The sequence below is a fragment of the Macaca fascicularis genome, chromosome 2, assembly GCF_037993035.2.
Source record: "Macaca fascicularis isolate 582-1 chromosome 2, T2T-MFA8v1.1".
NCBI classification, from domain to species: domain Eukaryota; kingdom Metazoa; phylum Chordata; class Mammalia; order Primates; family Cercopithecidae; genus Macaca; species Macaca fascicularis.
The window spans coordinates 161,859,111-161,877,048 of NC_088376.1; the positions used below are offsets into that span (position 1 = coordinate 161,859,111).

Below are 17,938 nucleotides of genomic sequence, written 5' to 3' on the forward strand. Positions count from 1 at the left end.
AGGCCTTTGACAAAATTCAGCAGCCCTTCATGCTTAAAACTCTCAATAAACTAGGTATTGATGGAACGTATCTCAAAATAATAAGAGCTATTTATGACAAACCCACAGCCAATATCATGCTGAATGGATAAAAACTGGAAGCATTCCCTTTCCGACACAAGATAAGGATGCCCTCTCTCACCAGTCCTATTCAACATAGTGTTGGAAGTTCTGGTCAGGACAATCAGGCAGGACAAAGAAATAAAGAGCATTCAATTAGTTAAAAAGGAAGTCAAATTGTCCCTGTTTGCAGATGACATGATTGTATATTTAGAAAACCCCATCATCTCAGCCCCAAATCTCCTTAAGCTGATAAGCAACTTCAGCAGTCCCAGGACACAAAATCAATGTGCAAAACTCACAAGCATTCCTATACACCATTAACAGACAAACAGAGCGCCAAATCATGAGTAAACTCCCATTCACAATTGCTACAAAGAGAATAAAATACCTAGGAATCCAACTTACAAGGGATGTGAAGGACCTCTTCAAAGAGAACTACAAACCACTGCTCAAGGAAATAAAAGAGGACACGAACAAATGGAAGAATATTCCATGCTTGTGGATAGGAAGAATCAATATCATGAATATGGCCATACTGCCCAAGGTAATTTATAGATTCAATGCCATCCCCATCAAGCTACCAATGACTTTCTTCACAGAATTGGAAAAAACTACTTTAGAGTTCATATGGAACCAAAATAGAGCCCATATTGCCAAGACAATCCTAAGCAAAAAGAACAAAGCTGGAGGCATCACACTACCTGACTTCAAACTGTACTACAAGGCTACAGCAACCAAAACATCATGGTACTGGTACCAAAACACAGATATAGATCAATGGAGCAGAACAGAGGCCTCAGAAATAACACCACATATTTATAACCATCTGATCTTTGACAAACCTGACAAAAACAAGAAATAGGGAAAGGATTCCCTATTTAATAAATGGTGCTGGGAAAACTGGTTAGCTATATGTAGAAAGCTGAAACTGGATCCTTTCCTTACACCTAATACAAAAATTAATTAAAGATCAATTAAAGATTTAAATGTTAGACTTAAAACCATAAAAACCCTAGAAGAAAACCTAGGCAGTACCATTCAGGTCACAGGCATGGGCAAGGACTTCATGTCTACAACACCAAAAGCAATGGCAACAAAAGCCAAAATTGACAAATGGGATCTAATTAAACTAAAGAGCTTTTGCACAGCAAAAGAAACTACCATCAGAATGAACAGGCAACCTACAGAATGGGAGAAAATTTTTGCAATCTACCCATCTGACAAAGGGCTAATATCCAGAATCTACAAAGAACTCAAAAAAATTTACACTAAAAAAACCAGCAAACCCATCAAAAAGTGGGCAAAAGATATGAACAGACACTTCTCAAAAGAAGCCATCTATGCAGTCAGCAGACATATGAAAAAATGTTCATCATCACTGGTCATCAGAGAAATGCAAATCAAAACCATAATGAGATACCATCTCATACCAGTTAGAATGGCAATCATCAAAAAGTCAGGAAACAACAGGTGCTGGAGAGGATGTGGAGAAATAGGAACGCTTTTACACTGTTGGTGGGACTCTAAACTAGTTCAACCATTATGAAAGACAGTGTGGCGATTCCTCAAGGACCTAGAACTAGAATTACCATTTGACCCAGCAATCCCATTACTGGGTATATACTCAAAGGATTATAAATCATGCTACTATAAAGATGCATGCACACGTATGCTTATTGCAGCACTATTCACAATAGCAAAGACTTGGAACCAACCCAAATGTCCATCGGTGATAGACTGGATTAAGAAAATGTGGCACATATACACTATGGAATACTACACAGCCATAAAAATGGATGAGTTCATGTCCTTTGCAGGGATATGGATGAAGCTGGAAACCAATAATTCTCAGCAAATTATCACAAGGACAGAAAACCAATGAGATCACTTGAACTCAGGGCGGGGAACATCACACACTGGGGCCTGTCAAGGGTTAGGGATCTGGGGGAGGTATAGCATTAGGAGAAATACCTAATGTAAATGATGAGTTGCTGGGTGCAGCAAAACAACATGGCATGTGTATACCTATGTATCAAACCTGCACATGGTGCACATGTACCCTAGAACTTAAAGTATAATAAAATAAATAAATAATGAAATCATTGCACTTTGCAGCAATGTGAATGCAGCTGGAGGCTGTTATCCTAAATAAAATGACTCAGAAAGTAAAAAACTACATGTTCTCACTTATAAGTTGAAGCTAAACAACGGGTACACATGAACATATGAAATAGAATAATAGATACTGGTAACTCCGAAAGGTGCTAAATATTGAAACCTATAAATGGGGAGTATATATGTTGAGTATTCTGTATGAGGCCTTTGTTATTCTTGTTCAGTCAAATGTAATGATTATGTTTAACTATGCTATTATTGTATTAGTTCTTATTGCAGTTTATAAGAGATAAAATGCATGAATTTCATAAGTATATTTGAAATATACCCATCTTATATCAAAAGATCTTAACTAAACAATATTTTAACAAAGTTTTTCATCAAAGTTTAGACTTAGGACTAAAAATACTATCATTCTAATTTCAATTAAATAATTTCCAGAAAAAGTCTATTAACCAGTTTCATATAATATCTATAATAAAGCACATTAACCTATTTTCATATTTATATAAATTAACTTACTAGTTCTTCAATGGAGAAGCAGACTTTAAAGGAATTGAATGCTGGAAAATAAGTTTGACTTAGGGAGTAAGGCTGGGACAACTCCAGAGTAGACAGGGTAGGTCCAAAAGTAAAAATTCAATGATAAAAATAATACTGGCATATGACCAGTTTGAAGGCAGTGAGTAAAAGGGTCAGAAGAAAAAAACTGAAGTTATGGAGGCGATTTAGGTAGTATGATGGCTATTAATTATATTTCTGTTAATATTCTACTAACAGAAATGAAAGAGTGTTAAAAATAACTAGTTTGGAAGTTGATATGGTTTGGATGTTTGTCCCCTCCAAATCTAATGTTGAAATGTAATCTCCAATGTTGGAGATAGGGCCTAATGGGACGTGTTAGATCATGAGGATGGATCCCTTATAAATGGCTTAGAACCATCTCCTTCGTGATTATTGAGTTCTCTCTCTGTTAGTTCACATAAGATCTGGTTGTTTAAAATTATATGGTACCTCCCTCCTCTCTCTCTTGCTTTTCCTCTTGCCATGTAATGTGCCTGTTCCCTCTTTGCCTTCCACCATGATTGGAAGCTTCCTGAGGCCTCATCAGAAGCTGAGCAAATCTCGGCGCCATGCTTCCTGCACAGCCTGAAGAGCTGTGAGCCAATTAAACCTCTTTTCTTTATAAATTGCCCAATCTCAGGTATTCCTTTATAGCAATGAAAAAGCAGCCTACCACTGGGGTAAGGAGAATTCATGATTAAAGTCAAGGAGAATCTTGACTTTAATCATGAATTTAAATATTGAGTTTGATTATGAGCTATATATATATATATGTTTTATATGTGTGTGTGTATATATAACATATATATATATCTTACAAAGCAGTGCTAGGTACTTTGTATGGCAGAACTGATCATTATAGAATAATTTATAGTTGGCAGCATAAAGAGTTCAGTAGAAATAAATAAAATTTAAAATGAGTTTTAATAAATTTCTCACCGAGTTGCTAGTGGAGAGTAAAATTCCTAGGGGAGGAAATGAAGAGGGGAAGGGGGACAGAGAAGGGACAAAGTTTGCTAGTGGTAGAATTTTCATTTTTTTCTTTATATTTTGATTTTTACAATTATAAAATTTAAAATTTAATAACTAGATCTTGAAAAAAAAAACAACCCAGTGTTTTGCATCACAAGTTTTGTACTGAAAAACAAAAACAAAAACAAAAAACACTAGGTAGTCTTCTCCTTCTTGACACGATTTATAAGGCACTGTATAATCATTCCCTGCCTACTTTTCCATCCTCATTTAGTATCATTCTATCTACAGGCTCCAGCTATGCCATGTCCTCTCTTACTTGTAGATTTTTACTCACGTTGTACTGAATTACTCTTTCAAAAAAAATTTTTTTTTTCTCTCGAGACAGGGTCTCCCAGTGTTGCCCAGCTGGTCTTGAACTCCTGGGCTCAAGCATTCCTCCCACTTTGGTCTTCCAAAATGCTGAGATTACAATTATAAGCCACTGCACCCAGCCCGCAAATTACTCTTAAACATCAGTACTGTACACTTACTCCCAAACTTGTCCAACTTCCACTTCAGATGTTATTTTTGTTAGGGAGCTCTTCCCCAAATCCCCCTGCCATGCTGCCACAGTATTCTTTATTTCTCTTAGTGTAATTTCCATTATTATATTTTCTTTATTGTAATTTTGTGTTTAATTTTGTTTTTCCCTACAAGTCTCTGAAAACAAGGACCATTGTATCTCCAGTGCTTACTTCAGTGGTATGGTCTTGGTAAATGTTTGTTGGATGAGTGGATACATTTCAAAGTAGACTGTTTTCAAGTCTAAGGAAACTATTTGACTCATGAATTTTCCTGGGCCGACTGACAAAAGTTTATTTAACAATGTTTTTACAGGAAAAAAAGATGATTCAAGGCCAGAGAGCATGTCACTCAATTCAGCACTGACAATGGAAAAGTGCTAAATGCCCTTAAATCCAAACCTTCTTTAATGGTTCCCATTAGCTGTGGCAGCAACCATAATAACATAAACAGTACCCATAATAGTTCCCATAAGCTTGGGCAGAGACTCATGGTTATAGGAAAGAAAATAGATATGGCAAGGAGGGTGAAGACTAGGACAGATAGTCAATAAATAAGCTCTGAAAGAGGATGCACAAAATTTTCTACTTTAAATTTAAACAAGCTTTCTGTCACCTTTATCTTTTCCCTCCTTTCTTTTTACTGCCATAAATTATGGCTCCCAAGTAGGCTTTCTTTCTTGTAATGGTTAATTATAGAACAAACATGGGAACCCAGACTAATGGTTTTCTCCTTTATATACAGTTTTTTTTCAACAAATTAATAAGAATGTATTTTTAACAGCAGTTTCAGATCTAAAGAAAATTGAACAGAAAGTATAAAGAGTTCCCACGTACCCCTTCTGTCATTTCCTTTATTATTAACATCTTGTATAAGTGTGGCACATTTGAATTAATTAATTAATTTATTTATTATTTTGTATTGAGATGGAGTCTTACTCTGTCACCCAGGCTGGAGTGCAGTGGTGAGATTATGACTTACTGCATGCTCATCCTTCTGGGCTCAGGTGCACACCACCATACCTGGCTAATTTTTAAAAATTATTTGTACAGATGGGGTCTCATTATGCTGCCCAGACTGGTCTTGAACTCCTGGGCTCAAGCAATCCTCCTACCTTGGCCTCCCAAAGTGCTGGGATTATAGGTGTGAGCCACTGCACCCAGCAATTTTTTAAAAAATATATATTTAGAAAAAAATTTTGGTAGTGATGGGGTCTCACTATGTTGCCCAGGCTGGCCTTAGATTCCTGGCCTCAAATAATCTTCCTCCCTCAGCCTTCCAAAGTGCAGGAATTATAGGCATGAGCCACTGTGCCCAGCCAATGAATTGATGTTGACACATATTATTAACTAAAGTCTTGAAAGAATAGTGACATAGAGACTTGGAGAAGATAGCTTCCCATTAAATCTTATTAAGTAGATAAAGAAAAAGTTTTCAAATATTAACAAAATAATGCCAAAAGTTAAATCTATATTTATTTTGTATTCTGTCATCATTTTTTGGTCTAAATATATGTGCTAAGAATGGCAAAGAATTTCCCTATAATACTGAGAGACCTGCTTTGTTAGTCCAGGGATTGCTTATTTCTATGCTTGTGATACAGAAAACTACATTTGTTAGAATATTTCTAGTTAGGAAATTGTCTTTAACTTACAGCTTTAAACTTGTGTGACAGTGGAAGTTGATTTTACCTTTAAACTTGTGAGGAATGCCTGGTACATATTAGATGTCCAATATATGTAATCTTTTATTGAGTTAAAAAATGAATTGAATTAATAATTAATAATTCATTATGATCTCACTGATTTGACTCCAACTAATTCACCAGTCAAAAGAATTGTGTATATTTTCTCACAATTAGGACTATAGTAAAATATATTTTTTCATGTGAACTATATGTTAAAATAAAGTAATCGTCACAATTAACTTTTAAAACACAAATCTGAATTTGCCACATTAATAGAGAACTGACTATTCTACCTACAATCTTTTCATATGAACTTAGCACATCAGTGAAAGGAAACACAACTGTAACCTTCTATATATATCCTTTTACAATAAAACCCTTATCCTACAGATTAATGAAATTTTTTAACTTAAAAACTATCTGAAAATTTCTTATATAGGAAATAGGGAAACAATAAAATTAGTGATAAGAACAAATTAGGAATAACAGGAGGAATCACACTCATCTCTTCTTCAGAAAGAAAAAAAAGGTAATTCAAGGAGGAAGAGAATACAACATATGCTTGACAACAACACTTATAACATTGGTCAAATTCTCTAGGCACTAGCATGAATAGGAAAGAAATTGTGTGGCACGCTTTTGAAACAAGATGAGAAGGTTATAAAAGTCTTTAGAAATCCACTTTAGGTCAGACAGCTTCTAGCTTAATTACTCTGAGTTCTTCAAGGATGATGTAAAAACACTCATGCTCTAATCTGGCATGGAACTTTGGGTAAATGCTTCAATTTGTTAAAAATAAATTTAAGTTTTGCGTTTAGGTTTTCCTCAGTGCTTTTCAGGAACTTATTTACCATGTCATTGTTCAGGTTGGCACTTCCACAGTTTACTACCAAAGAAATGCTTGTACTCTTTTACTCCAAAGGAAAGCTACAATATGACAAATGTTGGGATGGTATATGATATATAAAATTCTTAATAGTTCCCATTGTGCAGAATACTTATAACCTTTGCTCCAATACAAATTTATGTTTATAATACCTTATATCTAAATTTGAAAAACTAACAGTGAAGGAATGAATGAATACAAACTCTTACCACTTGGCAATACCATGACTGGCTCTGTAAACCTTTGTTCATCTGCTAATGGTAGGTTTAAGGAGATGATTAACACCATTCCCAGACTGGTTCCAACAAACAGACAAGGAGAGATGGTAGAGTCATTTTTCCGTGCAAAGGATTCCATGAAGTATAGTGCTGTAATTGCTTCTTTAGAATCTTTGTCAATACTGGAGATACTAGAGCTTCTGGAACGATTATAGGAATTTTCTCGGTTTTCTATGGAAATACATAAAAAACCCCACACAAATTGTTAGCATATTTCCACAATAACATCAGGGATTTAGTATATAAAAACCGAAATTACAAGGAGGAAGTAAAATTACATTGTTTGTTAATTGACCTAGGAGGGAGCTTATCCAGTTAACCCCTTATTTTGAAGATGGAGAAACTGAAGTCTAGAAGTATAATTCATAAGCTTAGGCAGACCTAGGACTGGAATTGGAGGCTCCTGAGTTCTGGCTCACCATTTTTCTTTCTCTATGTTAACTCACAAGTTAGTTGAAATTCTTTTACCTAGAAAAAAGATTTAGTCTAAATAGTAACGGTTATAAGAATTTCCGATATCACTGAAATTGTGCTTCCCTCCTACCTCTAAATTGTTGGAAGTGTCCCTAACACTTTGTCAGTTCCAAAAACAATATTGTGACGATTGGCATGAAAGGGCTTATCTGGATCACAAATCTTCTGTGGCAAACATATTCTATATCTGGAGTAATTACAATTGTAAAAATTAACATTTCTACCAAGGCCAAAATGCAAATTTTATCTCCCTGAACTAGTTTCAGGCTGTTACCTTTAATTCAAATCCAGTCCTAACTTTGCCTAGGGCTAAACAAAGAGTATAGACTATATGCCATCCTGTTGATAGTGGTAATCTTTCTGAGAGTGCTTCAGCTCACTTGAAAAAAAAAAACACACACAAAAAACAGGATGGTTTCAGGTTCTCCTCTCATCAACACTTGTACATGTGCACACTCCAATAAGCATAAACTTATACAGCTCAGTGAAATGTTATCAAGGTTGTCCTGCTCTTATAATCTACAGAGTACAAGTTCTTCATATTTTTCTTTCTACGGCCTTCACTCTCTTTTTCCTCTTGATAGGTACACATGTAACTCATAATTGTTTTTATAGAAAAGGAAACAAAATATAGTATTTCTAATTTCTCCTTTTTATCTCTTAGCAAATTTATAAAAATAATTGTCATAAAATTTAGAGACAAGAGGGAGTTTGGAGGTTATATATTTTACAGATTTGGAGACAGACTTAGAGTTTAGTAATTTTCCCAGAATCCAGGACAAATTAGAGGTAGAAGTATCTAAAATTCAAAATTCCCACCTCTCATTACAGTGATTCAGAGTGCTACTTCTGGCTGGGTGTGGTGTCTCATGGCTGTCTGTAACCCCAGTGCTTGAGGCCAGGAGTTCAAGACTACCTTGGGCAACTTAGTGAGACACTGTCTCTACAAAAACTGAAAAATAAGATGGATGTGGTGGTGTGCACCTGCACCTCCAGCTGCTTGGGAGGCTGAGGCAGGAGCGTCGCTTAAGTCCAGGAGTTAGAGGCTGCAGTGCACTATGATTGTGCCACTGTAATCTAACCTCAGCAACAGAATGAGATCCTCTCTCTTAAAAAAATAAAAATTAAACGGGGGCTACTTCTTTTATAATCCTTACATAGTGCTTCTTTTATAACATGCTAGCTATTATATGGCTCCAAATCTTTTCCATTCATGGTTCATCACCATACAAAGTTGATATTCATAGACACCTGTTAGAGAAATAACATCATTATCTGCATATCTAAGGGATCAGATTTAGTATAGCATAATATTTAAAAAAACAAACGTTTAAATATAATTTTTTTAAATTTGAGGACCAATATAGATCACTGTCAAAAGTTTTCAGGAGTAGTAAATAGAGACTTACTTCACAGCATAGAATTACTATAGCAAATTTTCCTAAATTTTTTTTTTCCTATCTCTCTTTCTAAAGTTCCTTATCAATAGGACAGTTGCAGCAAAGTTACAAAATTCCCTTTTTGTCCCTCTGTAAAAATGTCTGGTCTCTGGCTCTTGTAATTTACTCCCCTCCCCCACCGCCCCACACTCATTCCATAAATAAACAAATAGACCTTCCTTTTAAAAATATATGAAGATGAAGATAGAAAACTTTAGAATTTAATATCTTGCCTTTGTTCTTGGTCACATTCATTTGACAATTGAGGAAATTAAGGTTGCAATACATTAAATATCTACGGATAGAGACACCAAAAAGCTTACCATTGGGATCGAAATAAACTCTTAATTATTACGGGAAGGGTAGGGAACAGATTAAGGCATAGCTCTCCCTTTGTACAGAGGAGCGAGTAGTTACCTATAAGCAGAGACATTTTGGTTTTCCAGGTGAGGAAGGTGGAGTGAGGAATGGAGTTGGAGTTATGGCCACAGCTCCATCAGGCTCTCAGGTATTCACTGACTAGTAGTTTTTAAATATCTTTCACATGTGATCTCCATCCTGTATCTCTGTTCCCATTACCATGGTAAACCAAATTTTAACTGTACCAAAAAAATTTAATATGTTTAACATACCTTCTGTTGTAACCGGTAAAGAAATCTCCATGCAGGCTGCTGACTGGGCTTTTCGAAATGGTGGTCTTCCAGGACCCCAGCGATTTACTTTTGAAACATCGGCACTAGAAAGACGTTTTCCAGAACTGCAACTCTGAGAAGTTGGACTTGTGCAGTGTCCATTTACATGGTCTGTGCCAAGAGGAGGAAGGCAGAATAAATATAATAATTAACTCTTAATATGAAAGAATACAAGTGTGTGGATTAACAAATGAAGATAAGCAACAATTCCTTTATTTTCTAAACCACATGAACATAGTTAAGTCCTTGTTCTTTTAAGATTTAGTCATAATTTTAGTAGTTAGCCAAAAATTTCAAAAGATGTTTATTAAGCATAAGATTCTCTTTAAAAATATTTTGGCTGTGTAACATAGCTGAAAATTGATTCCATAGCTCTACCATGTATTTTGTCAGTATAGTATTAAATGTTTTGTTGCATAACTTAAATATACAATGAAAGTACTTTAAGTGCTTGGAGTTTAAAAAGATAGAATAGAAGCATTTAAAAAAAGTTTTACTTTAAGTTCTGGGATACATGTGCAGAATGTGCAGGTTTGTTACATAGGTATACATGTGCCATGGTAGTTTGCTGTACCTATCAATCTGTCTTCTAGGTTTTAACCCCTGCATGCATTAGGTATTTGTCCTAATACTCTCCCTCCCCTTTCCCTCCATCCCCCGACAGACCCCGGTGTGTGATGTTCCCCTCCCTGTGTCCATGTATTTTCATTGTTCAACTCCCACTTATGAGTGAGAACGTGTGGTGTTTGGTTTTCTGTTCCTGTGTTAGTTTGCTGAGAATGATGGTTTCTAGCTTCATCCATTTCCCTGCAAAGTACATGAACTCATTCTCTTTTATGTCTGCATAGTATTCCATGGTATATATGTGCCACATTTCTTTATTCAGTCTATCATTGATGGCCATTTGGGTTGGTTCCAAGTCTTTGCTATTGTAAAGAGTGCTTCAATAAACATACGTGTGCATGTGTCTTTATAGTAGAATGATTTATAATCCTTTGGGTACATACCCCAAAATGGGATTGCTGGGTCAAATGGTATTTCTGGTTCCAGATCCTTGAGGAATCGCCACACTGTTTCCACAATGGTTGAACTAATTTACACTCCCACCAACAGTGTAAAAGTGTTTCTATTTCTCCACATTCTCTCCAGCATCTGTTGTTTCCTGACTTTTTAATGATTGCCATTCTAACTGGCGTGAGATGGTATCTCATTGTGGTTTTGATTTGCATTTCTCTAATGACCAGTGATGATGACCTTTTTTTCATATGTTTCTTGGCCACATAAATGTCTTCTTTTGAGAAGTGTCTGTTCATATCCTTTGCCCACTTTTTGATGGGGTTGTTTTATGCTTGTAAATTTGTCTAAGTTCCTTGTAGATTCTAGATATTAGCCCATTGTCAGGTGGATAGATTGCAAAAATTTTCTCCCACTCTGTATGTTGCCTGTTCACTCTGATGATAGTTTTTTTTTGCTGTGCAGAAACTCTTTAGTTTAATTAGATCCCATTTGTCAATTATGGCTTTTGTTGCAATTGCTTTTGGTGTTGTAGTCATGAAATCTTTGCCCTTGCCTATGTCCTGAATGGAAGTTCTGGCTAGGGCAATCAGGAAAGAGAAAGAAAGGGTATTCAAATAGCAAGAGAGAAAGTCAAATTGTCTCTGTTTGCAGATGACATGATTGTATATTTAGAAAACCCTATGGTCTCAGCCCAAAATCTCCTTCAGCTCATAAGCAACTTCAGTAAAATCTCAGGATACAAAATCAATGTGCAAAAATCACAAGCAGTCCTATACACCAATAATAGAGAGCCAAATCATGAGTGAACTCCCATTCACAATTGCTACAAAAGAGAATAAAATACCTAGGAATACAACTTACAAGGGACATGAAGGACTTCTTCAAAGAGAACTACAAACCACGGCTCAAATAAATAAAAGAGGACACAAACAAATGGAAAAATATTCCATGTTCATGGATAGGAAGAATCAATATCGTGAAAATGGCCATACTGCCCAAAGCAATTTATAGATTCAATGCTATTCCCATCTAGCTACTTTCTTCACAGAATTAAAGAAAAAGCTACTTTAAATTTCATATGGTACCAAAAAAGAGCCCAGATAGCCAAGACAATCCTAAGCAAAAGGAACAAAGCTGGAGGCATCAAGCTACCTGACTTCAAACTATACCACAAGGCTATAGTAACCAAAACAGCATGGTACTGGTACCAAAACAGATATACAGACCAGTGGAACACAACAGAGGCCTCAGAAATAATATCGCACATCTACAACCACCTGATCTTTGACAAACGTGACAAAAACAAGCCATGGGGAAAGAATTCCCTGTTTAATCAATGGTGCTGGGAAAACTGGCTAGCCATATGCAGAAAACTGAAACGGGACCCCTTCCTTACACCTTATACAAAAATTAACTCCAGATGGATTAAAGACTTAAATGTAAAACCTAAAACCATAAAAAACCCTAGAAGAACAGAAGCATCTTACTGTGCAGTTAAGAAGGGTACATAAGAATATTGGTTCTGGGGCCAGGCCAGACTGCCTGGAATTAAATCCCAGTGCTGCCACATACTAGTTGTATAGATTACTGAAGTCTTCATGCATTAGTTGCCTCTTCTGTAAATGTGGAATATTATTACCTACCTAATGGAGTTTTTGTGATTTTTTGGTGATAATACATGTCAAATGCTAGAACATGTGCTGGCATACAGTAAACTCAGAACAAAAGTTAATTACTATTGTCATCTTTTTCCAGAGTATAAAACTACTCATGTCCAAGTTAAGAGTACTGTTTATTTAGAGCTTGTGCATTTGGCTCTGTTTTGATAGAACTTAAAAACTTGGCAGTGCATTAAAATACGTCTTATTTTTCTTAATGCTAACAAGTTATATTTGAAACATCATCTCATAGTTCAGCAATATGCAGAATACATTTTAAAATGTGTTTATTTGGTCATACAAATGATGATAGAGTGCCAAGGAGAAAAATCATATTTAATGGCCATGTTGAACATGAAGAACTAGTACTTGGTATCCACTATAATATAGCCTTACTGTATTATAGAGTTTGAAAAGGTATGATTGTATGTTTCCTGGATTCCCTTGCAGATACTGCAAAGATGAAAATTAGTTTTCACCATTTACATAGCTGGCATGTTTTATTATTTTTTAAAAATGGGAGTTAACATTTATCAAACACTTAAATGCTGGGCACTTTATACACATTACCTCACTTAATCTTCACAACAATCCTGCAATGTAGGGTTTTTTTTTTTTTCTATTATCCTGATTTTGCAGATGAAGAAACGAAAACTCAGAAAAAAACAATCAGGAAATTTTCTCATATCACATATGTAATAATCATGGAGGCAGACTTCTAACCCAGAGTTGTTCACTTACTATCTGTATCCTTAAACATTTGACTACAGGGTCAGGTAAAATATTTGAGAAGGAGTAGCAATTTTGAAGATATATTTAGTAGGGTTTAAGAGGCACATGTAATGCACACTGAGATCCAGACCTTTTGGATTCTGACCATAATGTGCTTTGGAGAGGACATTTTAAAATTAAATCTATTTGGGGATTATTGAACCTTCCATATCTGTATGTTTAGATCTCTTCCAACACTTGGGAAGTTTTCAGTTATTATTTCATTAAGTTTTCTTTTTTTGGTATAAATTTAAAGGGTACAAGTGCAATTTTGTTACATGAATATATTGCATAGTGATGAAGTCTGGACTTTTAGTGGAATCACATCTGAATAAGTACTCTGTACCTGGTAAGTAATTTCTCCTTTCTCACTCCCCCTCTGACCCTCCCACCCTTCTGAGTCTTCAATGTCTATTATTCTATGTCCACGTGTACAAATTATTTAGCTCCTATTTATAAGTGAGAACATGCAGGATTTTTCTATGCCTGTTTCCTTCTTTGCTCTTTCTGGAACTTCTAAAATTTGATTATTTGTTTGCTTGTTTCCCATGTCTCCTAGGCTTTCCTCATTCCTTCTCATTCTTTCTTCTTTCTCCCTCCCTCTTTTCCTCCCTCCACAACACCCCCGTGCCACCTTTGTCTGATTGGATTATTTCAAAAGACCTGGGTTCAAGTTCAGAAATTCTTTCTTCTGATTGGTCTAGTCTACTGTTAAAGTACTCAATTGTATTTTTTATTTCATTCACTGAATTCCTCAACTCCAGGATTTGTTGTGTGTGTGGTTTTTTTTTATGATATCTATCTCTTTGTTGAATTTCTCATTCAGCTCATGAATTGCTTTTCTTATTTCTTTGTATTTATCTGTATTCTTTTGTATCTTGCTGGATTTCCTTAAGATAATTATTTTAAATTCCTTTTCAGGCGTTTCATAGAATTTTTTTTACCTTTGGGGTCTGTTACTGGAGAATTATTGTGTTCCTTTGGAGGTATCATGTTTTCTTGATTTTTTGTGTTCACGTGTTCTCACATTGATATTTCTACAGCTGGTATAACTGTCACTTTTCCCAATTTTATAAAGTAGCTTCCATAAAGAAATACTTTTTCCTGTTGATGTATCTATAATGTAAGTTAGGTACATGGCTTTTGCTTTGGTTCTGGATGGGCACCATAGTGTAGTCTCTATGTGATTACTTTGACTGTAATCAGTATTGGAGGTATCTGCAAGTTCCTTAGTGGCATAGGCTGCAGTTGTTTTTGGAGGCTGTGGTGAGGATTTGCTGGGGATGGAGGTGCCAAGTGGGCTGGTCCTCAGACCTCTTGGTGGGGTATGTGAGCATCAGCAGTGATGGCAGTGGGCCAGTTCTTGGTTCCCTGGGTGGCACATGCAGGTGTCAGTGGTGGTAGTATGTGCCCTGAGGTCTTTGGGCCCTCAAGTGGAACACACAGGTGCTGGCAGGCCTGCTCCTTGAGTCCCTGGGTAGGATGCATGCATTGGCACTGGCAGTGGCAATAGCAGGTGGGTCTTCTGGTGCCTGAGTGGAGTGCACAGACACTGGTGGTGTCAGCAGGCCAGTAGGACCAGTCTGCAGGCCACTGGATGGCATGCATGGGTGCCAGCAGTGAGCCAGGTGGCCCAGTCCCTAGGCCTCTGGGTGTGGTATACAGGCACTAGTGGTGTCCATAGTAGGGCAGGCAGGCTGATCCCTGCTCCCCTGGGTGAGGTATGTGAGTGTTCAGCCTCTCTGACATGCTAGATCACCGGCTTCCTGGGATATAGGGTGCTGCATGGCTCGGGTGCCAGAAATGCGGTTATACCACTGGGTCAGCTGGCATAGTAACACTGCAGCCTTCTGGGTGGATGTGGCGGGATGTTGGAGATGCAGGATTCATTGGGCAACAGGGCAGGATGTAGTTTGGTGCTGACTCTGCTCTCAAAATGGCACCATATGGCAGCAGCTTGGGTCCCAGAGGTCCCAGCACGAACTCCCTCCCTGGAACAATGCAGTCTCGTGGACTCCAGGAAGCTCCTTATACTAGGCTCAGGGCCCAAGAGGGCCAGAGGGCTTTCTTATAGCTAGGACTGCAGGCATTTGTGGTTGGAATGTCAACTGCTAGGAATCTCTTACCATTTCTCCTGCATTGGAGCATCCCTCCTAGGTGTGAGCCAATTCAACTGAGTGCCTTGCTTCCTTTTCTATGCTCCCATCTCAAACTTCCATGCTTCAGAGGATCCCTATTGTTTTCCTACTGCATTAATTCTTCCCTAGATATTCTACCTGATACATTGTTACCTACTTGCTATAGGCTCCTAATATATTGAGATAAAATTATTTGGTTAAGAAGGTTAAGAACAAGTTTTACTCTTGGATATATTAAACAATGCCATGTTCTAGCCGTGATCTCTGGGTATTGTAGCTTCTACCTCCAATTTACTTATTATTTTAAAAATAGCTTTTAATTTTAAAAATTTTAACTTCCTTAGATTCTCACTTCCATTTAGACAAAAAGTTAATATTTTCTTTGAGTATCCTTCTGCAATTAATCTAATTTTTTTTCCAACAGAAATAGAAGCATACATTGAATTCCTGCTCCAAGATGGCTGACTAAATGCAGCCAGGGGAACATCTCCCACCAAGAGACCAGGATATTGGGAAGACTGGCACACTCCTGCAGATCTTCAGAGGGAGGGCATTGAGAGCAGATGAAGGGAAGACACAGAGGCTGTCCTTAAGGAAAAGAAAGCTGGGAAACCTGCATTGGGCTACCGCACACCACAACTTCTTCCCTGACCCCAATGACTCCTGCAAAGGGAATGAGTAGAGCAGTCAAGAAACAACCTGCTATCGCCATGGGCCTCTGGAATCCCAGCAGGAGGAGACCCCTTAGCCACAATGGACACTTGAATTGGCAGGGAAAGCTGCTTAGAGAAGTGAGAAGCATTAAGGAAAGAACTCCAGCCAGTGCCCAGAGGGTTTGGCATGGGAGCACCTGTAATGGAGCAGACCAGGGATGAAAAACACTCTACAAGAATTTCATAATGCAATCACAAGTATTAACAACAGAATAGACTAAGCTGAGGAAAGAATTTCAGAGCTTGAAGACCGGATTTCTGAAATAATAGAGTCAGACAATAATGAAGAAAAAAGCATGAAAATGAATGAACAAAACCTCTGAGAAATATGAAATATGAAATTATGTAAGGAGACTGAATCTATGACTCGTTGGCACCCCTGAAACTGATGGAGAGAATGGAAGCAACATAGAAAACACATTTCATGGCATCATCTGTATTAGTCTATTCTCACACTGCTATAGAGACGCACCTGAGGCTGGGTATTTTATCAAGAAAAGGTGTTTAGTTAGCTCATGGTTCTTTGGGCTGTACAGGCTTCTGCTTCTGAGGAGGCCTCAGAAAACTTACAATCATAGCGGAAAGTGAAGGGGAAGCAGTCACATCTTCACATTGCCAGGAGGAACTGGGGAGGTGCTACACACTTTTTTTTTTTTTTTTTTTTTCAGATGGAGTCTCCCTGTTGCCCAGGGTGGAGTGCAGTGATGCAATCTTGGCTCATCACAACCTTTGCCTCCTGGGTTCAAGTGATTCTCTTGCCTCAGCCTCCTGAGTAGCTGGGATTACAGGTGCCTGCCATCACGCCCAGCTAATTTTTTTTGTAGTTTTAGTAGAGACAGGGGTTTCACCATGTTGGTCAGGTTGGGCTTGAATTCCTCACCTCAAGTGATCCACCTGACTTGGCCTCCCAAAGTGCTGGGATTACAAATGTGAGCCACCACGCCTAGCCACTACACACTTTTAAACAAGTGTATCTCAGGAGAACTCTATCACAAGAACAGCAAGGGGGAAGTCCACCCCCATGATTCAATCATTGCTGATCAGGCCCCTCCTCCAACACTGGGAATTACAATTCGACATGAGATTTGGGTGGGGACACAGAGCCAAACCATGTCATTATCTATAAGAACTTACCCAACCTAGCTAGAGAGGCTAACACTCAAATTCAGGAAATGCAGAGAAACCCAGCAAAGAAGACCACAAGAAGACCATCCCCAAGACACATAATCATCAGATTCCCCAACGTCAAAATGAATGAAAATATTTTTAAGGCAGTTGGAGAGAAAGGACAGGTCACCTACAAAGGGAAGACCATCAGACTAAAGTGGATTTCTCAACAGAAAACCTACAAGCCAGAATCTCTAGTGAATTGACTGGTGAAAGTCTTTTCTGAAGTCAGTGAATAAGGACTGGAGGAAGTGACTGCAGACTTCAAGGAATATGCAAAAAAAAAAAAAAAAAAAAAAAAAAAATCAAAGAAACACAATACCACCAGAGGAACAAAATAAACCTCCTGTGGCAAACCCCAAAGAAAGAGACCTTTAAGAAATGCCTGACGAAGAATTCAAAATAATCATCTTTAGAATTTCAGTGACCTACAAAAGAACAAAGAAGAAAGAAAAAAAACTAAACAGAATCAGGAAAACAATACCGGAAAAAAGAGAAGTTCAATAAAGGGATATAAACTATTTTTTTTAAAAGACAAACAGGAGGATTCTGAGATGGAATAGGAAGCACCAGAAAACTCTGCCCACCTAGACAACAATTGCACTGACCGAATTTGAAAGAACTACTGTGGAACTCTGGAGTTTATTGAAGACATACAACTTTCAGGGGAATGCTTAGATGGTAAATTGCAGCTAATTTTG

At 37.4% G+C, this 17,938-nt stretch overlaps 1 protein-coding gene across 6 annotated transcripts in view; it reads right to left on the reverse strand.

Moving 5' to 3' along the window:
- The window catches only part of STXBP5L (syntaxin binding protein 5L), a 478,212-nt gene that overhangs the window by 29,035 nt on the left and 431,239 nt on the right, over nucleotides 1-17,938 (reverse strand). For all 6 annotated transcript variants that reach the window (XM_005548039.4, XM_005548040.4, XM_074033375.1 and 3 more), the window contains 2 exons: nucleotides 9,714-9,884; nucleotides 7,100-7,339 (listed from right to left, as the gene is read on the reverse strand). In XM_005548039.4, the coding sequence (XP_005548096.1) occupies nucleotides 7,100-7,339; nucleotides 9,714-9,884 (411 nt within the window). The remainder of the gene's footprint in view (nucleotides 1-7,099; nucleotides 7,340-9,713; nucleotides 9,885-17,938) is intronic.